Source organism: Bos taurus, chromosome 16 (genome assembly GCF_002263795.3).
Source record: "Bos taurus isolate L1 Dominette 01449 registration number 42190680 breed Hereford chromosome 16, ARS-UCD2.0, whole genome shotgun sequence".
NCBI classification, from domain to species: domain Eukaryota; kingdom Metazoa; phylum Chordata; class Mammalia; order Artiodactyla; family Bovidae; genus Bos; species Bos taurus.
This window is the reverse complement of record NC_037343.1, coordinates 67,041,268-67,068,513: the sequence shown is the minus strand read 5'-3', so window position 1 is coordinate 67,068,513 and position 27,246 is coordinate 67,041,268. Positions and strand designations below refer to the sequence as shown.

Sequence of the window (27,246 nt, the reverse complement as noted above, 5' to 3'; positions counted from 1 at the left end):
AGGCTCATTTCATCCATTTACTTCCCTTTCTCTTTCTTTTCACTCTCTGTGAACCTGTCATTCTTTTTCCTTCACTGAACAATTTGGTACTTGTTTCCATCCCTTCTCTTCACATTGAAGACCTGTCATCATTCTGTATAAATTCAACTGCCACGTCTAAACATCGGGCTACTCAGTTTCTTGATCTGCTCATCCCTTTCTCCAACAAAAGCCATACACTTTTCACCATCTAGAACATTTCTCCTATTAATTTATAAATGTAGGTCACATCCTATCCTCACAGCACCTTCATTTAAGTATTCCCAACTCTCAATTCAACGACCTAGCTCTTAAACTTTTCAGAAGCCGCCCAATCTATCTACTCTTATTTACTGACTTCACTATCCAGCTTTGATTTTATGTTCAATAATTTCAACTAGTCTTCTGCCAATATTCACAACTGCCCCACACTGTTGCTTTTCTTATTTGGCAATTTCATTTCTCGAGATAAATCCTATAGTTTACTCTGTCATAACCTATCCCATACATGAAATGTCTACAGAAGAAAATGACAGCTACCTAGATGGCCATCAACTATAAATCCATGACCTCCAAATCAAACTCCACTCATTCCCATGAGTGAGTATCACTTACATTAATACAAATACTTGCAAACCTGTATCTGTAATGCAGATAGTCTCTGAGATCTGGACTTTTATATCTGACTAGATTTTAAAAATTTATTTATCAGTAGATCCTTAATGGTTACCTATTTTAAATACAGCAGTGTGTAACTGTCAATCCCAAACTCCAAATCTACCCTTTGCACCTCCACTTCCCCCTGGTAACCATAAATTCATTCTCTAAGTCGTTTTCTGTTTTGTAAATAAGTTCATTTGTATCATTTTTTAGATGCCACATACAAGCAATATCACGTGATACTTGTCTTTCTCTGTCTGACTTACTTTGCTTAGTATAATAATTTCCAGGTCCAACCCATTAAGTTCAGTTGCTCAGTTGTGTCCGACTCTTTGCGACCTCATGAACTGCAGCACGCTAGGCCTCCCTGTCCATCACCAACTCCCGGAGTCTACCCAAACCCATGTCCATCAAGTCGGTGATGCCATCCAACCATCTCATCCTATGCTGTCCCCTTCTTCTCCTGCCCTCAATCTTTCCCAGCATCAGGGTCTCTTCAAATGAGCCAGCTCTTCACATCAGGTGGCCAAAGTACTGGAGTTTCAGCTTCACCATCAGTCCTTCCGATTAACACTCAGGACAGATCTCCTTTAGAATGGACTGGTTGGATCTCCTTGCAGTCCAAGGGACTCTCAAGAGTCTTCTCCAACACCACAGTTCAAAGGCATCAATTCTCTGGCACTCAGCTTTCTTTGTAGTCCAACTCTCACATCCATACATGACCACTGGAAAATCCGTAGCCTTGACTAGATGGACCTTTGTTGGCAAAGTAATGTCTCTGCTTTTTAATATGCTATCTAGGTTGGTCATAACTTTCCTTTCAAGGAGTAAGCGTCTTTTAATTTCATGGCTGCAGTCACCATCTGCAGTGATTTTTGGAGCCCAGAAAAATAAAGTCAGCCATTGTTTCCACTGTTTCCCCATCTATTTGACATGAAGTGATGGGACCAGATGCCATGATCTTTGTTTTCTGAATGTTGAGCTTTAAGCCAACTTTTTCACTCTTCTCTTTCACTTTCATCAAGAGGCTCTTTAGTTCTTCTCTTTCTGCCAAAAGGGTGGTGTCATCTGCATATCTGAGGTTATTGATATTTCTGCAGGCAATCTTGATTCCAGCTTGTGCTTCTTCCAGCCCAATGTGTCTCATGATGTACTCTGCATATAAGTTAAATAAGCAGGGTGACAATATACAGCCTTGACGTACTCCTTTTCCTATTTGGAACCAGTCTGTTGTTTCATGTCTGGTTCTAACTGTTGCTTCCTGACCTGCATACAGGTTTCTCAAGAGGCAGATCAGGTGGTCTGGTATTCCCATCTCTTTCAGAATTTTCCACAGTTTATTGTGATCCACACAGTCAAAGGCTTTGGCATAGTCAATAAAGCAGAAGTAGATGTGTTTCTGGAACTCGCTTGCTTTTTCCATGATCCAGTGGATGTTGGCAATTTGATCTCTGGTTCCTCTGCCTTTTCTAAAACAAGCTTGAACATCTGGAAGTTCATGGTTCACATATTGCTGAAGCCTGGCTTGGAGAATTTTAAACATTACTTTACCAGCATGTGAGATGAGTGCAATTGTGCGGTAGTTTGAGCATTCTTTGGCATTGTCTTTCTTTGGGATTGGAATGAAAACTGACCCTTTCCAGTCCTGTGGCCACTACTGAGTTTTCTAAATTTGTCCTATTTTAAATATAGCAGTGTGTACATGTCAATCCCAAACTCTGAATCTACCCCTTCCCCCGCACCCTCCCCCCTGGTAACCATAAATCCGTTCTCTAAGTCTGTTTCTGTTTTGTAAATGAGTTCACCGGGTCCGTCCACGTTGCTTCATGGATTATTTCATTCTTTTTATGGCTGAGCAACATTCCATTGTATACACGTCCCACTTCTTCTTTATGCATTCATCTGTCAATGGACATTTAAGTTGCTTCCATGTCTTGGCTATTGTAAATACTGCTGCTATGAACACTGGTGTGCATGTATCCTTTCGAACCACATTTTTCTCAAGTTATATGCCCAGGTGCAGGATTGCTGGATCAGATGGTAGCTCTATTTTTAGTTTTTTAAGGAACTTCCATACTGTTTTCCATAGTGGCCGCACCAGTTTACATTCCCATCAACAGTGTAGGAGGGTTGCCTTTTCCCCACACCCTCTCCAGCATTTATTATTTGTAGATTTTCTGACTGGTGTGAGGTGATATCTCATTGTAGTTTTAATCTGCTTTTGTCTAATAATTAATGATGCTGACCATCTTTATATCTGTCTACTTAATATCTCAATGTGGGTGCCTTAGAAGGATTCTCAAACTCAACTTGTCCTAAACTGAACCTCCTCCAAGGGGAGGACGTTGCTGTCCACACAGCCCAGCTGATCAGCCCAAACCAACATCCATCTTTTACCCTTTCCTGTTTCCATACCTCTCAATGTAATCAACCAATCCTATTAATTCAATTTCTTAAAAACTTAAATAATTTAATACTAAAAAACTAGTTTACTGGCTTTCTTCCTAAAATACAAATCTGAATGCCCCAGTCCTCCTTTGAATCCCATTAGTGGTGTTGTATCACCTTTAGAATCAAATCCATACTTTTAAAATTGATTTTAGAGGTCCTCTTCTATATGCCCTTTTTAATCTTTCCTACCTAACATTATATCTTCTTATTCTCCTCTGAGCCACACTAGGCTCCATAGTGAATGCTGTTTTGTTCATTGAATACAGATAATGTTCTCCAGGTCTTTATGCTTCCATCTTCAGAGAGCTGACACCTACTCATCCTTAAAACCTCAGTTAGGTATCACCAGCCCCCTGCTATGTCTTCCCACAAAATCTCCTGTGATAACTCTTAGGAAACAATTTTAACTATCTTTTGAAAGGTATTTCTACACCAGCAGACTCTAAGTTCTGTGTGACCAGTGTCGTTGTCTTTCTTATGAACCTATCTATGCTTACACGTGGCATAGTGCCCAGAACACAGAGTCACACCATAAGTAATTTTTGAGTGAATCCAGTCTTAAAGTCTCAAATTTCCCTTATCATTCATTCTTATATCTACTGCTTTCCTCTTTAAGAGGCACAGGTCTACTCATCTGTTAAGTACACTTTGTAGTTTATGTCTCATTTGACTTCTCTGCAGTGTGTGCCATTATGCATTCATTCACCCCCTCATATATATATGTCCAACCTATTTCCTGTCTGCATTCTTCTTCTGGGAACACCACTGTCCTGAGTTTCCACAATAGAAGTTTTACCCACTTTTATTCCTACCTCTTTGACAAATGTTCCAACTCAGTTTCCCATCTGGGATTTCTTTTTCTGTCTCCCTTCTTACATGGTATGTGAGAGTCATTCTACACAGTACTCTTCTATACATATTCTTTTTACTCTCTCTAAGCAATCAGCCATGAAATTAAAAGATGCTTGCTCCTTGGAAGAAAAGCTATGACCAACCTAGACAGCATATTAAAAAGCAGAGATGCTACTTTGCTGACAAAGGTCCATCTAGTCAAATATACGGTTTTTCCAGTAGTCAGGTATGGACGTGAGAATTGGACCATAAAGAAAGCTGAGCGCTGAAGAATTGATGCTTTTGAACTGTGGCGTTGGAGAAGACTCGTGAGAGCCCCTTGGACTGAAAGGAGATCCAACCAGTCTATCCTAAAAGAAATCAGTCCTGACTATTCATGGGAAGGACTGAAGCTGAAGCTCCAATACTTTGGCCACCTGATGCAAAGAAGTGACTCATTGGAAAAGAACCTGATGCTAGGAAAGATTGAAGGCAGGGGGAGAAGGGGACAACAGAGGATGAGATGATTGGATGGCAGCACCGACTAAATGGACGTGAGCTTGAGTAAACTCCAGGGGTTGGTGATGGACAAGGAGGCCTGGTGTGCTGCAGTCCATGGGGTCGCCAAGAGTCAGACACGACTGAGTGACTGAACTAAACTGACTGATAAATCAACTGTATTTCAATAAAGTAAACTTTTAAAATATAAATAACTAAAATTATATTTTGTTGTACAATTTTTAAAAAGTGAATTCTTCACCTCACTTTCTAATTGATCATCACTCCGAATTTTTCTTTTTCACTTCTTTTTTCAACCTTTACTTGATAACACTTAGCAGTCTCTTGTCCATGTTGGGAAGTGTATGAATATTTTTCCCACTTGAGAGAAATAAGAGAAGGGAAGTAAAGGAAACATAGAGGGAGAAAAAGGATGGAAGGAAGTAGGAAGAGAAGTTAATAATATGTAATTTGTTGTTTAGTCACTAAGTTGTGTTCGACTCTTTTGCAACCCCATGGATTATAGGCCACCAGGCTCCTCTGTCCATGGAATTTCCCAGTCAAGAATACCGGAGTGGGTTGCCATTTCCCCTCCAGAGGATCTTCCTGATACTGGGATTGATCCCGCATCTCCTGTTTGGCAGGCGGTTTATTTACAACTGAGCCACCTGGGAAGCCCAATAGGTAACTAATATATAATAAATATAACTTAAGTACATAATAAATTTTAGTATTTAAAAGTAAATGAATTCCTTTATAGGATAAATGATAACACTTCTCATAATTTTCAAGATTTTTAAAATGATAATAACGATTTATAATTAACAAGCTATTCTCTAAGTAAATGCATACTTTTAAACAATAGTTGTTCTCCATTGGAATCAGATTACTTCCTCTACTTATTTTTATTTTAACCTGTGGTTTTTAATTAACTTTTATAATCAAAGTTATATTTCATGTCATTACCTCAATAATTAAAATATTTAAACAAATATAATCCAAATAGTGGTTAATATGTTATAAATGAATGTAAACAAGTACTTAAAAGTTAATTAATTGGGAAACAGGAACACTTTTTAACAACTGGCAGACAACCACAGCTAACATAAAAGTTGCAATTATTCCTAAAAACTATCTTAGTAACTAACAAATTATCTTAGTAACTTATTAAAACTTCAAGTGAGCATAGCATTTCACATTCGTCAGCAGAGTAACCTCATCTCCCACCCCAACTGCACGTGCTCTTTGTCTTTCTCACACACTAAATTCACATACATAATTTGACCTTCTGACATTTTCAATTAACCAACAGGCTCTCTGCTCGTGAAGAATGCTCAATCATTAGCAAATCCTGGCTCTAGAAGCCAGAGGGTATGTTAATCAGTCAGGAGAGATCAAAGTTACAGTGATCTATATATTTAGGTTCAGGAAATCTATTTAGTTGCCCTTGAATTAAGTATATAAGCTGATATTCAGGACAGCTCAGCATCATTTAAACATATTAATTAATATCATCTATGTCTTATTTATGTGGTTGTCAGTTTAAGAATGGTTTAATACAATGATAGGTCAAACCACAGCTGAATCATTTAAGGGCTGATCTCACTTACCCCAAATGTTGACATTATAGTTCTTTTCAGTTTTTCCTGCAACATTTGTGGCTTCACAAGTGTAGCGACCACTATCTTGAACCTGAGCATCTTCAATCTAAAAACAAAATCATGCTTTGAAACCACAGTTTATATTTTGTAATGAATTGGGGTTTTATATTAATGTTGCTTGTGATCTCTGACTTTTCATTTGTTCTGAAAGTTTTCAAACATATAAAAAGTTGAGAAGATAGTACTGGGTTAGCCAAACAGTTTGGTCTATTTTTTACTTAAGATGTTATGAAAAACTCAAATGAACTTTTTGGCCAACCCAATAAAATTGATGGCTATATGCCCATTACCCACATTCAATACTTACCAAGTTCAACAATTATCACTTACGTCATACCTTGTTTTAATCTCGTTAACTTTAGTGGTTGAAGGTCTAGAAAGGTCTTTTAAATATGATTAAGATAAAATAGCAAACCCCCACAATTAACCTTTGAATGAGTTATTTATGGCTTTAAATATACTATTTTTTTATGTCCAGAACACTCTTCAGTAAAATAATACCCTTACTCTTAGTTTATTGCTTTCTTCTATATCATGTTTAAAAGCTCCTTCAAGTCAACCAATATACTCAATTAGTCTTAATCTCTTAGTACCCAGTTTGGTGCTTGGTAGATAATTGAATATCAGTAAGTATTTTCCATATATTTATCTGCAACATACATGAATACTTATCCATCATTTATTCATAGACCTTTCAGCAGTTATTTAGAATCTTGCAGTAGGCACTACAGATAGAAGTACCTACAGATGCTACAGTAGACAGAAGTACTACACTAAGAAATACAGTGTAAAATATGGTTTCTGCCTTGAGTCTGCAATCCAGCTGATAATATAAAGCATGTGAATATAAAAAAGAGTTTAATGATAAACAAGGTGTAAATAATAATATAAGATACTATAAGAGGTATAACAAATAATATGTAATTGACGGCTAACTTTGAAATCAATTGCTAGAATATTCAAAAGAGGGTGAATCATTGGAGTTGCAGTTATCACTGAAAGTATTTAGTCTTCACTAGTTCTCACTTCCAAGAAGTCTTCTCCCTACATCCCTTCCTCTGGACCCAATCATTCCAGGGTGCCTGGATGGACTTGGAGGTGGAGATTCAGTGAATCCCAGGATTTCTTCATTCCCTCTCTCCTGGCTTCCCAACTCCACTGGGATCTGTGCTCTGAAGAAATGAACTCCTCCAGTCACTGAAATTGCTAAGACAGTTCTACTCAAGCACAGCTCTCCCTGAGCAGTGCTGGGACTTATGTTAATACACTCATCTCCCTCTATCATTCAGTCAGTGCTGAGGTTTGGGAATTCTAGCTGCTTTCTAGAACTCTACTTCTGAGAAAGGGCAGCACTTTTTGCCTTTATTTTGCCTCTGTAACTCAACTGACTTACCTTACTTCCTCCATCAGTGACTCTGACCTTTCCAGCCTTACCAGCTCCATCATTTCAGGACTGTAATTTTGAACGACTCCATTCTCTTGCCTCTGATACACACATTCATTCACGCTCCCTCCCACTCTCTCTTATACTTCTACTTGTGGAAGTTTCTTAGCTTCCCTTCATGCCACAATTTTCATTCACTTCTCAAGATTCTTTGTTTGACAGTGATAACTTTCTTTTACCAAGAAGCCATGTGGCGTAGTGGTTAGCAGCATGGATTCTGAAGTTATACTTCTATATCCAAATCCCATTTCTGCCACTTAGTAACTGTGGGCAGATTACTTAGCCACTCTCTCAATTCTACATAGGGTTATTACGAGGATTTTATAAACATTCCAGTGGCCTGTTAGCTTCCTGAATCCTAATTCCTTAGGCTGACTTTCCATGTTAGTTCTTATTTCACTCAAATCAGCCTTGTCAACATTCTTTCCAAAATTCAGTTTGTTACATTGTTTCAGTATCATGAGTTTACTTGCTCTTCATAATCAGGTCTTCTGTCCCATCTACCCACAGAAAGCCAAATAGCCATCCAAGACTATTCTAGGCAACCATAACCTTACTTTTCGCTATCTTTCCCAAATGTACTGTCTGTATCATCCACTGGGTAAGTAACTTAGAGCCTTATAGCACTTAGCTGCATTTTTCAATTAAGCTGCTAGATTTTCATATAGTATATAAAATTGGAAATAATTTTATATGTATGTATATAGAATATATTTATATAGAATTGGAAAATTTTGCATAAATGTGTCATTCTTCATTGCATCCCTGTGCAGAGCACCTAGAATGGGGATTCGCTGATTGGTTGGATGACCGAAATGATGCACTCCTTAGAATGTTTCTATCATATTTGGCTAGAAGCATTTTTTGAATGGCTTCTGCCTTCAAATACAATTGATATTTAAATATTTAAATCTTACTAGGCATAAATTAGAAAAAATATCACAAACCTCAAAAGAGTTCCTAGAATTTTAGAGGATATATTTAGTAGGATACTTGTAAAGTTTAATAGTGTACTATTTTGACAGGGATAATACTAAAGTGATGATCTTAGAAATAAGAAGAAGTAAATGAATCTGTAGCCTTACCTTTAGCACACTCCCATTTTCAGTAACACTGAGACCTGGTTTCTTCAGCAAGGGGTGGCCATCTTTTAACCAGGTCAGAGTCGGTGGGGGAATAGCATCACTTTGACATAGTAACTCCACAGCTTGGCTAATGAGGACAGAGACGTTCTGTTCTTCTCCCATAATATTTGGTGCAACTAAGTGAAAGATGGGTTTTCCCTCAGGATAAAAGAGGCCAGCACACTGCTTATCTTTATTAATCATCAGGACATATACTGAATAACTTTATTAGTCCTTTTAAGATGTAGGATCACAGTAATTCTAGCATACCCTCTTTGCATCACTTGGTTCAGAATCAAGTGTTCATAAATCACTGATTAATGTGTTCCTGTGGAACAAAAATAGTTTTTCACTAACTTTTCGTGCAAAAAAGTTTTAGAACTGGAAGTTCTCACAAAGTGCCCATTTAAGAAACTTCTTGAACTCGAAGTCACCCCTTAAGATTTTCAAAGTATTAAATCACTCATGAAATATTTTGGAAATAACAATGAGTTAAAAGCAAATATATTTTTGATGCTTATTTATATATTTTGTTGCAAAATAAAATAAATTTCATACACATAGAGGCAAAATAAAAATCGAGTTGAAAGGGATCATCCTGTCCACCTCTCAGCGTGCAAAATATAAGATGGGTGACAGATAAGACCTTATGTAAAATAACATGATTCTATGGAATACAGACCATGTGGGATAACTAAATCAGTGACCAGCTGCACAACACACAGCTACATAAAAAGAAGAAATGAGTTGAAATTTTAATGAGATTAAAATGAGAATTCCCTGGCTATAAGGCTTGTCAGATGCTGAAATATGTTCTTGGAGGAGTTTAAGGAATCGCCTTCCCTTGGGTATATTAAAAAGTAGAGTAAACAATCATTTGTCTTAGATGGTCTAGGTACAGCCCTGCCAAGAATGAGAGGGTGGGCTTCATAAGTTCTCAGGGCCTCTTTCAGGCCTGTATTTATAATAATTCAAAAACATGAACTAATACTGAAATCAGGTCTGTTATTAAAGGGCGACTCCAAAAAAGCACAAAGGGGAATTTCCCCGGCCATTTCTCACTGAATTCTATAACTATTTAGGATTGTAAAAAACATACCATATTTGTAGTTTTTTGTTATTGTTTTTACAAGAAAGGCAAAGTTTCGCTGAAATGAATCCTAAAGGATTTTTCCAAATGCATTGGGAGGAATGAGGTGCTTGTGGTAAAGAACATTTTAACAGCCCGTTAGCCATTGCTTCTGACTCGACACGGCTGCGTGTGGCAAAATGACAATGGGCTTTAGCTAGTAACGTTTTTTCTGTGGATTTTAGCTAGTAACAAGTTTTTCTGTAACCAGGAGATTTCTCTGCTACACAGGAAAAAGCATACAAACTAGAGGGTACTTTCTTATGCCGTTTCTGGATGCAGGACTTGTGCTAAACCCAAAGGAATTGATGCTGACAAAAGAAATTTCATGCACAATGGTTGGAACAGACCAGTGGAGCATTTGGGCAGAGATCTGTGATGTCCATTCTGCTAAATTTAATAGCACACACAGATACTGGCTCTCCATCAGCTTAAATTTATCTACGGTGACAGAAAAGAGTGGGATTACTTTTCACATGTGAGACAACAGAAAAAGATATGCAACTAGTCTGAGATGAAAACTTCTATAATCTCAGCAAAATGAGCATGAGTGCCATCTTCTATTATGAAAAAAAAATATCCTCACCAGGCTTTGCATAAAGAGTCCTAAATAGAACAGCATATTTCATAGCTTGGAAATAACTTCAGGAAAAGTCTGGTCTCTGGATAAAAAGGTACCATGACTATGTGAGTGAAAGTTGCTCAGTCGTGTCTGACTCTTTGCAAGCCCATGCCATTCTCCAGGCCAGGATACTGGAGTCCATACAGTCCATGGAATTCTCTAGGCCAGAATACTGTAGCGGGTAGCCTTTGCCTTCTCCAGGGGACCTTCCCAACCCAGGGATTGAACCCAGGTCTCCAGCATTGCAGGTGGATTGTTTACCAGCTCAGCCACAAGAGAAGCCTCCTGACTATGTGAAACATGTTTACCTTAGATTACTTGTAGACTTTATAAAAGAGCATGGATTCTTTAGGACTGCTTGTAGACAGAAATGTCGGAAATAATTCAAGAGAGCAGAATGCTAATTTCCAAATAGTTTTCCTTTAATTACTTTTCTTACAGCTAAGTGAGTGAGTCAAGCTCCAAAGGAAAACAAGTTTTTAACATTGAGAGGAAAAATCTAAAAACAAAAGAGTATTTGTTTCTTAAGATAAATTAAAGCAAATCTAATTATAGTTGAGGATATATATTACTAAAGCCCATCTATTTTTTTCTGCCCTGTCTTTCATTTCCAACTTCTTGTTTAGTCTGGGAAGAGAAAAAGCTTCCACCCTTTAGATTCCTGGGTTTCTTAGATGATATCCCTATTCTGCTTTGCAGTCATGTGGCTTAGGAAGGGCATATTGGGCCTGTTTCTCATCCCGTGCATTATGCCTGTGACACATAAGTTATCAAGTCAGAATTGCCATGGGGTTATGATTGTGGAGATGCTGGGGAATGTGTGAGTGCTAAGAAAGCTCTCTGAGCTTCAGTTTAAAGAAAAGGTACTGCAGGAATCCAAATCATTTAAAAACTCAATTCTCTTGTTTCAGCACTTCAGAACACAGTAAAGCAGCCTCCAAATTTATACCAAGGAGAAACAGTTAAATGAACTATTCTTGTAACTGTAGGGATAGCTATTTTATCCAGTATGTGCTCCTTTTACACCCCTATACTCTATAATGTGAATCTGAACTTATCTTTGGCCATGAGCAACAAACCAACCCAAGATCACCAAGGTTAATACCACAAACTTAGGAATATCGTGCAGGGGCATAATATAAATAGTAGAGGATAGATTGGAGGCTAATTTCAAATTAAAATTGTTTAATTTGGCACTTCTTTAACATGAAATATATAAGCATAGCAAGCTACTAAACACACACATTTTCAAACACATGTACATGTTAGCTAGCCTCTTGACTTTTACTACAGAGGGAAGAGTCTGGTTTTTGGACTAAAAGACTTGTATGAGAGTATCTTAACAAAATCTTAAAGAATAGTCATGCACATCTTCATAACTCCTGGAAAACATCAACTCTCTATCACCTCTCAGGTCCACTTTTGACATGAATCAATGCAGAAATGGAAAAAGCCAAGGCCAGATTTTCAGTGTTGACTAAAACCTAGTGAATACCAACGGCAATCCTGGGCTAGGCTTGCTCATGACTGAAGGAGCTATTGTGTTACAAACTTAAACTGATGAATCATCCTCTAAAAACAGTGTAGACTGGAAACATTCCAATTCTTCATAAAGGATAAACGTGACCCATTAAGGGAAGGAGTTAGATTTCTTGAGATTGGGCATTTTGGAATCTCTGTTATCTCAGACACAGAGCACCAACAAACCTGGAGGCTGAATACCCACACATGTCAACTGCAGAAGCAACAAAAGTGGGGGATGCATACAAGTTATGGGTGATTTACTGAGGCCAACTGGGGTTTTTTAGCTTAATTAGATATGTATGGTATCTATGTTGTCACGAGGGGCCTTTTAATTAAAAAATTAAGACTTATTAAGTCAAAGTCAAAGATATTTGTGATGACTGTTTTTGGCAAATTCAAAAAGGCACATCAATTCACATGGCCTGGAGGTTAAAAAAATAATACATTTTTAAATATATATTTTAAAAGGAGTAAATTCTTTGGAACTGAAGTAGGACCTAGAAGAAAAGGCCTGCATTAAACAGATACTCTTTGAGGGCCACAGAAGAAACAAATCCATTATTCCAGGAAGCAAAAATGTAATGCAAATGAGACACTAAAAAGAAAAAAACCACCTGAAAAAGTCCTAAATGCAAAGGTATACGAAAATGTGAAATGACAAGTGTAATCTATGAATGGAGGCCAATGAGACCGCAATTTCATCTTGGGGGCTTCTTGGTGTGATGGAATCAGACCTTTCCTTTTGTATATTACAGCTGCATCACAGGTAGGAAAAAGACTTGAATTTTGCCTAATTTATATTCAACTTTTGCTTCCCAAATAATCCTTTAATTCATAGACACAGTATTAACTATAAAATATGCTGATTGTACATATAATCAAAAGGTAAGAAAATCTAGGCTTCAAATAGAATTGATCAAGAGAGCTACTTGAAGAGGAGCTTGCTTTAGTGAGAAGATCATATCTTTGTATGCATTTTCATTCTCAGAAGTTCAAAAAGGGAAAATCAGTCAAAGTCAAATATGAGGCAGAAAGGGTGAAACTGATTCTGTTAATCTTATAACTTCATTTCCATTGTTCATAGCTCTCCATTGTCAAAAACTCTCAACTGTGTCAAAGATCTCAGGACTTAAACACAGTTATTTCAGAGCAGAAAGAATTATTAAAATGTCTCACCATATACTCTGAGGTCAATGTCCCTTTGTTTCTCCCCGGCAGCATTTACTGCCACGCAGGTGTATCTCCCGGTATCACTGATCTGTGCGCTGGTCAATGCTAGGATGCGGCCCCCAGACAGAACCTATCAGAGAACAGACCACTAAATAACCAACGTGGCTCCTGAGAAGGGGAGGCGTAAACATACTTTTTAAATTATTTTCTGAGTTTAATCAATCGAACATTTGCCTCTAGAAGGATTTCTACCTGGATATTTTAAAGAGGGCAAGCATCATTCAATCTCCTCATTTTCTCCATGGAGGAAGACAGAGAATAGAACCAAAGCTGGCAATAATCACTGAAAACAACCCCCCACATACAGGGTCAAGTGAAGATTCAACTTTATCTATGCTTACTACAGAAAGAGAGAAAGCCACCAGGGGAGAAAGATAAGAAGTGGGAATAAGAGGAGTCAATCCTCCTCCTAATTTTTCCTTGGGAGAACAATTAAGAAGTTAAAATTAACACTGTAATATCAATCAAATTAATTAGTCACACTCATAGCCCTTTTATTCCATTGACATAGCTGTATCTCAAAAATACTGACACTGACTCTGGATAGTCTATGATTCCAAATTCTGCAAGCAAAGGATTTTCAAGAAAAGCTCAAGAAACAGAACGGTGGAATAACTATGCCTTCTTCAAGGCAAAACAAGATTAAAGTACACTTTAAATGGGATATATATCTTTTTGTATCTCAAATTTTGAGTCAGTGCAAAGTACTTAAATTTTGTTCTCAGACTCAAATTTCATATCTCATAATGTTGTCTTTTTCCATTTTTCTTGATATGATGTTTTAGTAGAAGTGACTACACTCTAGATGGTTCTCTGATTCATTATTATTTTCAGAAATTTAAATATAACTTCTACCAGGAAATTCCTGCTTCTGTCATTGATAAACATTTCTTTGTGTAGAGTATCTCTTACGGTGATACCAGACAGTGGGAATAGGGAAGCAGATGTACCTAAAACAATAGTCAAAATACAGAATTATATATGAGACAAGGGAACTCTTAGACATACTGAGCTTTTAATGATCTGTCTAGAAATCCAAGTTGTGTGTCCATACTCATAGATGTATATATGTACATTTTTGGATAACATTTGTGAATCCTTGCTCTGCAAGTCCCTTTTATTTGTTCAGACTTCGCGGACTGATAGTGAGATGGTAGATCTGCCTTAAGAAATGACTTGGAGTACCTGTATCCCATTAACGAAACTCGTGACGGGGCTCCCATCTTTCAGCCAGGTCAGACTTGGGGCCGGGATACCTCTGGCTTCACACTCTAACCTCACCAGGTTATTAACCACCACTGCCACCATGTTATTGCTGCCAAAAATCGATGGGGGCACTGGAAAGGAACAAAAAAGTAAACAGAAGTAAGGCATGCTAACATCGCAGAATATTTCATCTCAGAATAATAACAACTATGTGTTCTGTCCATAGTAATGTGTTTTATATTTCTTATTTCTTGCCTTCCAGGTTTGTGTGTGTACGCGTGTTTCCCTCCACTGTATGCACGCTAGTACGTTAACTACGAACTCCTCTTAAAAGCACTATTAGAGAAAACAACTTGAAAACATTTCCTGAACCTATGATTCTGATAGACAATATTGACAAACAGGGCTACTGTCATTAGCTGATAAGACAGTTGATGACTATTCTGAACAATTCATCTAAAGCAAACAAGTCCAATAGCATGTGAAAACAGAGCATTTAATAGGAATCAAAAATGCAAACACATCAGTTTTAGAACACTGCATCCTTAAATAAAGATGACAATAACACACTCTGTTAAAAATCAACACTAGAATTTTCTAGATGCACTTGACCGTTTTGAATGCTGCTTTACCCTGGATCAATCAAGTAGTGGCACTAACCATGGACCTGCAGACTGTAAAACAGCTCGGTTGCTCCAGCTGAGTTGATGGCCACACATTTATATATGCCAGCATCTGTGATCTGGGCACTTTCAATATTGATGATCTGTCCTCTGTTCAAGAAAGTCACACTACTGGAATCTGATAGTGGACGATTATCTTTGTACCATGTAATAGCTGCAAGGAGAAGAGAAAAGAGAAGCCCATCTATTTAAATGTTTCTTTAAAAAAATTATCCTTCAATAAAAAATAAATTAAAAAACTCAAAATACACACTGAATTAGAGGTTAACTACAATAGTAACAACTGCTTTATTCTTACGCTTATCACTCTAGTTTAATGTTTAAATATTTAAGGTTGATTTTTAGGAGGAAGGAGGTAAACATTAGAAAAATATGAACAGTCAGGCCAATATAAGTGCCTTGAAGTGAATTCGTAAAAATGATATTCTTTTTTTTTTTAATTTTATTTTATTTTTAAACTTTACATAATTGTATTAGTTTTGCCAAATATCAAAATGAATCCGCCACAGGTATACATGTGTTCCCCATCCTAAACCCTCCTCCCTCCTCCCTCCCCATACCATCCCTCTGGGTCGTCCCAGTGCACTAGCCCCAAGCATCCAGTATCGTGCATCGAACCTGGACTGGCTACTCGTTTCTTACATGATATTTTACATGTTTCAATGTCATTCTCCCAAATCTTCCCACCCTCTCCCTCTCCCACAGAGTCCATAAGACTGTTCTATACATCAGTGTCTCTTTTGCTGTCTCGTACACCAGGTTATTGTTACCATCTTTCTAAATTCCATATATATGCGTTAGTATACTGTATTTATGTTTTTCCTTCTGGCTTACTTCACTCTGTATAATAGGCTCCAGTTTCATCCACCTCATTAGAACTGATTCAAATGTATTCTTTTTAATGGCTGAGTAATACTCCATTGTGTATATGTACCACAGCTTTCTTATCCATTCATCTGCTGATGGACAACTAGGTTGCTTCCATGTCCTGGCTATTATAAACAGTGCTGCGATGAACATTGGGGTACACGTGTCTCTTTCCCTTCTGGTTTCCTCAGTGTGTATGCCCAGCAGTGGGATTGCTGGATCATAAGGCAGTTCTATTTCCAGTTTTTTAAGGAATCTCCACACTGTTCTCCATAGTGGCTGTACTAGTTTGCATTCCCACCAACAGTGTAAGAGGGTTCCCTTTTCTCCACACCCTCTCCAGCATTTATTATTTGTAGACTTTTGGATCGCAGCCATTCTGACTGGTGTGAAATGGTACCTCATAGTGGTTTTGATTTGCATTTCTCTGATAATGAGTGATGTTGAGCATCTTTTCATGTGTTTGTTAGCCATCTGTATGTCTTCTTTGGAGAAATGTCTCTTTAGTTCTTTGGCCCATTTTTTGATTGGGTCGTTTATTTTTCTGGAGTTGAGCTGTAGGAGTTGCTTGTATATTTTTGAGATTAGTTGTTTGTCGGTTGCTTCATTTGCTATTATTTTCTCCCATTCTGAAGGCTGTCTTTTCACCTTGCTAATAGTTTCCTTTGATGTGCAGAAGCTTTTAAGGTTAATTAGGTCCCATTTGTTTATTTTTGCTTTTATTTCCAATATTCTGGGAGGTGGGTCATAGAGGATCCTGCTGTGATGTCTGTCAGAGAGTGTTTTGCCTATGTTCTCCTCTAGGAGTTTTATAGTTTCTGGTCTTACGTTTAGATCTTTAATCCATTTTGAGTTTATTTTTGTGTATGGTGTTAGAAAGTGGTCTAGTTTCATTCTTTTACAAGTGGTTGACCAGATTTCCCAGCACCACTTGTTAAAAAGATTGTCTTTAATCCATTGTATATTCTTGCCTCCTTTGTCAAAGATAAGGTGTCCATATGTGTGTGGATTTATCTCTGGGCTTTCTATTTTATTCCATTGATCAATATTTCTGTCTTTGTGCCAGTACCATACTGTCTTGATAACTGTGGCTTTGTAGTAGAGCCTGAAGTCAGGTAGGTTGATTCCTCCAGTTCCATTCTTCTTTCTCAAGATCGCTTTGGCTATTCGAGGTTTTTTGTATTTCCATACAAATTGTGAAATTATTTGTTCTAGCTCTGTGAAAAATACTGTTGGTAGCTTGATAGGGATTGCGTTGAATCTATAAATTGCTTTGGGTAGTATACTCTTTACATTTTCTCTAATGTATCAATATTTGTTTGAGAGCAAACTTTCAATCAATTCTATTTCTTCTCATGTAGAATATATGCCTCTCATCTACAAAAATTTTGTTTAGACTTCTAATCAAAATCAAACACACTATTAGCCTCAAAAATTTTATATTATTATCGATTCATATGAATAACTTACCAATGATGAGAATCAATACAATAACAGTCTCATCAAATGAATGATTCATAATCAACTTAGACTAGATTAAAAGTATATTTTCAGCATAAATGTATATACAATGACTTTGTGGGTTTTGTGGCCACAGTAAGGACAGTAAGGCAATTATTCACGTGTCCATTATTTAAATAGGTAAATTATTTCATGGAGCTAAAAGCAATGAAAATTCAAAAATATCATCCACCAAATGATATCCTAATCAGTGTTTTACATTTGAAATGTATTCTATAATATTTTCTTCATTAGCAATTACTATAGTATCCTCATAAACAGATTTAGCAATTCACAGAAATCTTAAAACGTTGGTAAGTTACAGAGTCCGAAAACAAACAGACCAGGCGAGGGAGTTCCAGCTGCTTTACACTCCAGCTGCACGGGGCTGTTCACCACCACGGTCTCATTCAGCATCTTCCCTGCATCGTCCAGGCTGGGTGGCTCTGCAAGAAGCCCGAAGAGGTAACTAGCACACAGAAATAGGGTATTAAACTGAAATGGTTTCCTCACTGGGACTTGTCATTTCTTTCTTTTTTCCTTTCTATCTTTCACTTATATACAATGATATATTTGGAATAAAACTAAGGTACACTATTAAGTGTGGCTTCCCTGGTGGCTCAGATGGTAAAGAATCTGCCTGCAAGCCAGAGACCTGGGTTCAATCCCTGGGTTGGGAAGATCCCCTAGAGGAGGGCATGGCAACCCACGCCAGTATTCTTGCCTGTAGAATCCCCATGGGCAGAGGGATACTATTAAGCAGTAGTGAGAACAGGATGTAAAAGATCTTAAAAGGTTTTCTGGATCATCTATTAATCTATGCCCATAATGGAAAAGCCTTGGATACATACATTAGCAGAGTAGTAAAAGAATGTTAAGGGAGTATTTTTAATTTCAATTAATCTGATTAGTCTGATGATGAACTGCCTTTACCAAGAAGTAATCTTAATGTATTTGAACTCTTTCAGTGAAGAACATCAGTATTTCTCAAAATATCTGACTGTACCCTGTGCTTAGTCACTCAGTCATGTCCAACTGTTTGCAACCCCATGGACTGTACCCCATCAGGCTCCTTGGTCCAAGGGGATGATCCAGGAAAGAATACTGGAGTGGGTTGCCATGCCCTTCTCCAGGGGATCTTCCCAACCCAGGGATCGAACCCAAGTCTCGCATGTTGCAGGCAGATTCTTTACCATCTGAGCCACCAGGGAAGCCTGACTTTACCTTAGAACAGTACTATCTTAAATCATTTCAGAGAAATTAGAATCATTTTTATTTGTTTATTAGAGTCTTTTTTGATAGAAAAGTTACAACTGTTAGTAAAATAAAACAGAAAACTACATTTTCAACTTTAAATAATCACAGATAATGCTGCTTTAGTTTTAATGTTGGGCATCACTGGTGGCTCAGAGGTAAAAAATCCGCCTGCAATGCAGGAGACCATCTGCAAAGCAAGAGACATCAGTTCGATCCCTGGGTTGGGATGATCCCCTGAAGAAATGGCAACCTACTTCAGTATTCTTGCCTGAGAAATTCCATGGACAGAGGAACCTGGCAGGCTACAGTCCATGGGGTCGCAAGAGTTGGACATGACTTAGTGACTAAACCATGTATATATAAAGTAGGAATTCAAAACGTTTAAGAGGCATAGTGTAAAAGTAAAGACAGCTTGGAATAGCAAAGCCCTACATCTCCTATCTTAAAGAATGCAGGAGGGATGTGAGGAAAAACAAAATTGCAAGTAAATTAGAGGTTTTCTCTTATTTGGAAAAGATGCTATGTATATGTTAACTTTGGGGTTTATATAAAAAACATTTTAAAGATTTGATAAATTTAACTTATCCAATGTACCAGAGGCCCTCACCTCCACCCCATATCCAATTAAATAATTGATCCATTAACCTAGCAAAAACAGAAAGGGGAAAGGAGGCAAGGGAATAAGAAAAATGATTAGAACTAAATAAGATGGTAGAAATAAAATCAAATATGTAAATCAAGAGCATAAATGTGAATGAGTTAATTTTCTTGGTCAATACAGAAACAGTTAAGACTATCTGAAGGTTATCAGTTTTTTTTTTTTAATTAAAAAGCACAAGCAAAACAACTGTAAAAATGTTGACAGTAAAGAGCTAGACATAGATATACAAGAAAAATAAAGGAGATATCAATTTCTGACAAACTGGTATACAAGGCAAAAATAATGCTTTCTACCGACTGAACTGTTGCAATTCAGAAAGAATCCACTATAATGATAATGCTTTATGCATTGTATAAACAAGCAAAATTGTAAACAAAAAAGGAGAGAAAATCTGAAAAATCTAAAAGTAGTATATTTCAGTATTTCTTAGAAATTAACTACATAGTGAAACAAAAATAAAGTTCTAGAGAATTTGAAAGCGAAAATTACCCAAACATATATATGTTTAAAGCTCAACATTCAGAAAACTAACATCATAGCATCTGGTCCCATCACTTTATGGCAAATAGATGAGGAAACAGTAAACAGTGTCTGACTTTATTTTTCTGGGCTCCAAAATCACTGCAGATGGTGATTGCAGCCATGAAATTAAAAGACACTTACTCCTTGGAAGGAAATGACCAACCTAGACAGCATATTAAAAAGCAGAGACATTACTTTGCCAACAAAGGTCCGTCTAGTCAAGGCTATGGTTTTTCCTGTGGTCATGTATGGATGAGTTGGACTATAAAGAAAGCTGAGTGCCGAAGAATTGATGCTTTTGAACTGTGGTGTTGGAGAAGACTCTTGAGAGTCCCTTGGACTGCAAGGAGATCCAACCAGTCCATCCTAAAGGAGATCAGTCCTGGGTGTTCGTGGGAAGGACTGATGTTGAAGCTGAAACTCCAGTACTTTGGCCACCTGATGTGAAGAGCTGACTCACTGGAAAAGACCCTGATGCTGGGAAAGATTGAGGGCAGGAGGAGAAGGGGACGACAGAGGATGAGATGGTTGGATGGCATCACCAACTCAGTGGACATAGGTTTGGGTGGACTCCAGGAGTTGGTGATGGACAGGGAGGCCTGGCGTGCTGCGGTTCATGCGGTCGCAAAGAGTCGGACACGACTGAGCGAATGAACTGAACTGACATATCTTTATACACACACGTTATTTGTGTATTTATTGTTAACAAAGAATACATATTATTTTCAAGTGGCAACAGAATATTTTCAAAACAGATTATATATTAGGTCACAAAAAATCTCAATAATGTATTTATACCACAATTTAAAAAATCATAATAAGAAAATCACAGAACTCAGTAGTAAAATACAAAGTTCCCTACATGGGGAAAAACCTTATTAAAGAGGAAATCAAGACAAATGTATACAGGCAGAAAAAATTAATTAGAATGAGACTGATTAAAACTAAAATCTGTGGGCCATCAATAAGCAGTACATTACCCAAAGGCAATCTTAAAGTTCTAATTAATATATTAAAAACTAAGAAATGCTAAAAATAAATGTTCTAAGCATTCAACTCAGATTCTAGAAAAAGACCAATAAAATAAACCCAAAGAAATCAGGAATAAAGAAATAATAGAAGACTATACCAAAGCAAACAAACAAGCAAGCAAAAGGAATAACAAACAATATAATTCAAAGGTGGTTTCTGACAAGTTTAAAATAAACCCTGTCCTCAAAAATAGATGACCTTATAGATCAGATTTCTATTTTTTTGGAAGTTGTTCCTGAAGACAAAGTTTAGAGGTCACTCAAACCTGTAGTTCATTTGCACTCATCTCACACACTAGTAAAGTAATGCTCAAAATTCTCCAAGCCAGGCTTCAGCAATATGTGAACCGTGAACTTCCTGATGTTCAAGCTGGTTTTAGAAAAGGCAGAGGAACCAGAGATCAAATTGCCAACATCCACTGGATCATGGAAAAAGCAAGAGAGTTCCAGAAACACATCTACTTCTGCTTTATTGACTATGCCAAAGCCTTTGACTGTGTGGATCACAATAAACTGTGGAAAATTCTGAAAGAGATGGGAATACCAGACCACCTGATCTGCCTCTTGAGAAATTTGTATGCAGGTCAGGAAGCAACAGTTAGAACTGGACATGGAACAACAGACTGGTTCCAAATAGGAAAAGGAGTTCTTCAAGGCTGTATATTGTCATCCTGTTTATTTAACTTATATGCAGAGTACATCATGAGAAACGCTGGGCTGGAAGAAGCACAAGCTGGAATCAAGATTGCCCGCAGAAATATCAATAACCTCAGATATGCAGATGACACCACCCTTATGGCAGAAAGTGAAGAGGAACTCAGAAGCCTCTTGATGAAAGTGAAAGAGGAGAGTGAAAAAGTTGGCTTAAAGCTCAACATTCAGAAAATGAAGATCATGGCATCCGATCCCATCACTTCATGGGAAATAGATGGGGAAACAGTGGAAACAGTGCCAGACTTTATTTTTCTGGGCTCCAAAATCACTACAGATGGTGACTGCAGCCATGAAATTAAAAGACGCTTACTCCTTGGAAGGAAAGTTGTGACCAACCTAGATAGCATATTCAAAAGCAGAGACATTTCTTTGCCAACAAAGGTTCATCTAGTCAAGGCTATGGTTTTTCCTGTGGTCATGTATGGATGTGAGAGTTGGACTGTGAAGAAGGCTGAGCGCCGAAGAATTGATGCTTTTGAACTATGGTGTTGGAGAAGACTCTTGAGAGTCCCTTGGACTGCAAGGAGATCCAACCAGTCCATTCTGAAGATCAGCCCTGGGATTTCTTTGGAAGGAATGATGCTAAGGCTGAAACTCCAGTACTTTGGCCACCTCATGCGAAGAGTTGACTCATTGGAAAAGACTCTGATACTGGGAAGGATTGGGGGCAGGAGGAGAAGGGGACAACAGAGGATGAGATGGCTGGATGGCATCACTGACTCGATGGACGTGAGTCTGAGTGAACTCTGGGAGTTGGTGATGGACAGGGAGGCCTGGCGTGCTGCGATTCATGGGGTTGCAAAGAGTCGGACACGACTGAGTGACTGATCTGATCTGAATCAATGTATTAAATCTTCCTGTTTGAAATGCTTAGACTGTTTCTGTTTTCTGCTGAATTCTGACTTATGGCATTTAAGCAAAAAAAAAAAAAGACCTTTAAATACGACTATCTGACTTTTACAACTGGAAAGGAAAAATAATTAGCCCATGGCACATTGCTCCAAAACAGTTATTTAAATATTAACTTGAAGCCTGCTGGACTGAAGTGATCATTGATGGCTTTGACAGGCTATGTAACTGCTGCAATAAAACAATATGGTGGGAATAAGAAATATAACAGCCATGAAGCAGATTGGCTATTTTTCATTCCACTAGAGAACTTAAAGAGAAAAGATTAGATGTCAGCAAGAATGGTAGAATAAGAACTTGCAAAATCCACTCCACCATAAAAAAAAAAAAAAGAACATTGGAAAATTATCAAAACAAACTTTCTTAGAACTCGGGGAATTAACCAAATGCTTACAATAATTCAAGAAGTGTTTATTCAAGAAAAAGAGCTAAATCTAATTAAGAAGAGTGAGTTTTACAACATTTTATTTGCCTCTCTTCCCATCACTCTTTCCTTACCTCAGCAGTAATCTTGAAAACAAATAGCTCTGCAGCCACAGTGACAAAAAAGCACAGTAAATATTGGAGGGGATCAGAGCTACCTAAAAGCCCCATTCCTAGAAGACTCACTATTTGACCTGTCTGGCCTTTCTCTGGAAATTTCCACTCCTAGGACTTGTCTTTAACTATCCAGACCCAAAATTTGCTCAGTGAAATCAGTCCCTTTCCCAGAGGCATTTTAAAGTCTACCACAACAGACTTCACAGAGATTGTCCAGGAAAGTTACCGTATTAGTTTCCTTTCCCTTCCATAACAAATTATTTCAAACCTGGTAGTTTAAACAGCACAAGTGTATTATTTCACAGTTTTGTGGGTCAGAAATCAACATGGCTTCACTGGGTTAAAATCAAAGTTGCAGAAGGACTCATTTACTTTCTGCTGGGTTCAAAGGAAAACCTGTTTTCTTTCCTATTCAGAGGATAAAGCATCTGCCTGCAATGCGGGGGACCCGGGTTCGATCCCTGGTTTGGGAAGATCCCCTGGAGAAGGAAATGGCAACCCACTCCAGTATTCTTGCCTGGAGAATCCCATGGACAGAGGAGCCTGGCGGGCTACAGTCCATGGGGTTGCAAACAGTTGGACACGACTGAGTGACTTCACTTTCTTTCCAACTTTTAGAGAGGACACGTATTCCTTGAGTTGTGGACACCTTCCTCCATCTACAAAGCTAGTAATAGGGAAGGTCATAAGACCTCACATCTCATCATTCTCAATTCTGCCTTAATTTTCTACTTTTCATGACATGTCTGGGTCCATCTAGATAATTCATAATAATCTCCCTATTTTAATGTCCACTGATTGATAACATTAAATTTTTTAAAAATACTAAAGGAAGTCCCTCAGGCTGCATAAAAAGAGTGACTTTAATACATATAAAGAAGTAAAGAGGACTGGTAGAGGTAACTAATAGTAAAGACAGTAAAACTGTATATTTTGCAGATAACACTGTTTTCTCCTTCCTGATTTAAAAGACAATAACATAAATCAATGCTTATAAATATATATTGATAGGCACATGATGAATAAAGATGTAATTTGTATGACTATAATAACACAAAGGAGGGGAAAGGGGAGGGATCTATATAGGAGCAAAGTTTTTATAATACTGAAACTAAATTAGTATTAATCCAAATGATTAACATTATTAATTAAGATGCTAATTGTAATCCTTAGGGCAACCACTAAAACTCAAAACTATGGAAAAAGAAGGAATAAGATAAAATGGTACACAAGAAAATATCTATTTAACACAAAAAGGCAGTAATGGAAGAACACAAAAACAACACATACAAACATACATATAAATAGACATAAATCCTAGCATCTCAGTAATTATATTAAATGCAAACGTATAAATACCCTATGCAAAAGGCAGAAGAGACCAGCAGAATGGATTTAAAAAGCGAAAGAAAAATAAAAACATGACCTAACTATATGTTGTCTACAAGTGATCCACTTTGGATTCAAAGACACAAATAGGTTGAAAGTAAAAGGATGGAAAAGATATCATGCAAGCAGTAAACAAATAAAAATGGAGAGGCTATACCAGTATAAAAAAAAAACACCAGATTTTGAAAGAAAAACTATTAGTAGCAACCAAGTAAGATATTTTTAAATGACACAAAATATCAATTTATCCAAAATACATGACAATTATAATCACATATTCGCAAAACAGTTACTCAGTGGTATCTGACTCATGGCAATCCCATGAAGTGTAGCCCACCAGGTTCCTTTATCCTTGGAATTCTCAGAGAAAGAATACTGGAGTGGGTAGCCATTCCTTCTCTAGAGGATCTTCCTGATGCATGGATTGAACCCAGGTCTCCTGCAGAACAGGAAGATTTTTTACCATTTGGGCCCCCAGGGAAGCCCATAAGTGAAAGTGTTAGGCACTCAGCCATGCCTGACTCTCTGCGACCCCATGGACTGTAGCCCGCCAGGCTCCTCTGTCCCTGGAATTTTCCAGGAAAAGAATCTACCTGCAGTGCAGGAGACCAGGGTTCAATCCATGGGTGGGGAAGATCCCCTGGAGAAGGGAATGAATGGCCACCCACTCCAGTGTTATTGCCTGGAGAATATCATGGGCAGAGGAGCCTGGTGGGCTATAGTCCATGGGGTCGCAAGGAGTCAGAAACAACTGAGTAACTAATATACACATTCACGAGACAATAGAGTCTCTAGATACACGGAACAAAAATTTTGCAGAATCTAAGGAAGAAAGACAATTCAACAAGAATAGTCGGAGACATCCACTTTCAAGAACAGATATAACACTTAGACAAAACTGAACAACACTATAAATCAAGAGATATACACAGAATAGTCCACACAAGAATAGCAAAATCAACATCCTTCTCAAGTGCACATGGAATATTTTTAAGAATAAACCATATGTTAGGCTATAAGAGAAGTCTCCAGACATTTAAAAGGATTAAATCATACAAAGTGTGTTTTTAAACCACAACAGAATGAAATTATGAATCAATCATAAGAGAAGAGTTGGGAAATTCACAAATATGTAGAAATGAAATAACGCACTCCTAAATAACATGTTTCTCAGAGAAGAAATCATATAAGATATTACATAATACCCTGAGATAAAATAAAAATACAACACATGAAAACTTACAGGATGCACATAAAGCAACAGAGAGTGAAATTCATAGCTGTAAACAACTATATTAAAAACTCAAATCAGTAACCTAACATTCCACCTAAAGAAACCAGAATAATAAAGAAAAGTAAACTAAACCCAAAGCGGGCAAAATAAAGGGAATAATAAAGAACAGAGAAAAAATAGACAATAGAAAGAAAGAGAAAATCAATGAAACTAAAATCTGGTTTTTTGAAAGATCAATAAAAGGGACAAAATTTTAGCCCAACTGACCAAGACAAAACAAAAGAGAGGAGACCAAATTACTTCGATCAGGAAAGAAACAAGGGTCATTGCTACCAACCTTACAGAATTACAATTATACAGTAATATTATAAACAGTTTTGTGCCAACAACTAGGTTATAACCTAGATGTAATAGACAATTTCTTAGAAAGATACAAACTACTAACACAAACTCAAAAAGAAACTGAAAATCTGAATAGACACATAAAAACAAATTGCATTAATAAGCATTAAAAAAAAGTCCTTCACATACATGCTCACAAAACTGGAGAATGGCTTTAATAGTGAATTCTGCCAAACATTTTAGAATTAAACTGAGTCCTTCACAAACTCTTTCAAAATAAAGCAGACAATGAGTGAAACAATTCTTCAATCATTCGAAGAGGTCAGTGTAACATGATAACAGAACCAGACAGAGAGAGTCAATAAAAGGACACTATGATCAATATCCCTTATGAAAAGAGACACAAAAATCATCAAAAAATACTAGTAAGGTGAATCCAGGAACACGTAAAACATGTTATGCACCATGACTAAGAGGAATTTATTCCAGAATGGCAGGGTTGGCTTAACATATGAAAATCAAGTACTGTATTCAATTCAGTATTATACTAAAGACTTAACTCAAAATGGACTAAACACTTAAATGTAAGACCTGAAACCACAAACTCCTAGAAGAAAACATAAGAATAAAGTTCCCTGACAGTGTTCTTGGTAATGATTTCTTGGATATGACACCAAAAGCATGAACAATAAATGCAAATATATATATGTGGTTTGCAAATATTTTCTTCTATTTTGTAGGTTGCTTTTCATTTTTCTGATGGGTTCCTTTACTTTGCAGAAGCTTTTCAGTTTGATGTAATTCCACTTGTTTATTTCGCTTTTATTGTTTGTGCTTTGGGTGTCATATCCATATATATAATAAAGGGTGAATAATAAAAATATACAAGAAACTTAGACAACTCAATAGCAAAAAAAAAAAAAAAGCCACCAACAAATAATAAATAATACAAATATATAATGGGCAAAGGACCTGAATAGACAGTTTTTCAAAGAAGATACACAAATGGCCAACAGGTACAAAAAAAGGAGCTCACCATCACTAATTATCAGGGAAATGTAAATCAAAATCACAAGTGAATTATCACCTCACACCCATTAGTATGGTTATAAAAAATACAAGCAATAACAAGCGTTAGTGAGAATGTGGAAAAAAAGAAATTCGTACACTCTCAGTAGGAATGTAAATGGTAATGACCA

The 27,246-nt window shown here is 37.2% G+C and overlaps 1 protein-coding gene across 3 annotated transcripts in view; it reads right to left on the bottom strand.

Moving 5' to 3' along the window:
- Nucleotides 1–27,246, bottom strand: part of HMCN1 (hemicentin 1) — a 540,104-nt gene that overhangs the window by 177,222 nt on the left and 335,636 nt on the right. For all 3 annotated transcript variants that reach the window (XM_010813560.4, XM_024976236.2, NM_001192537.3), the window contains exons 37-42: nucleotides 17,793–17,894; nucleotides 15,059–15,235; nucleotides 14,378–14,529; nucleotides 13,139–13,262; nucleotides 8,649–8,824; nucleotides 6,069–6,165 (exon numbers count right to left, since the gene is read on the bottom strand). In XM_010813560.4, coding sequence (XP_010811862.2) covers nucleotides 6,069–6,165; nucleotides 8,649–8,824; nucleotides 13,139–13,262; nucleotides 14,378–14,529; nucleotides 15,059–15,235; nucleotides 17,793–17,894 — 828 coding nt within the window. The remainder of the gene's footprint in view (nucleotides 1–6,068; nucleotides 6,166–8,648; nucleotides 8,825–13,138; nucleotides 13,263–14,377; nucleotides 14,530–15,058; nucleotides 15,236–17,792; nucleotides 17,895–27,246) is intronic.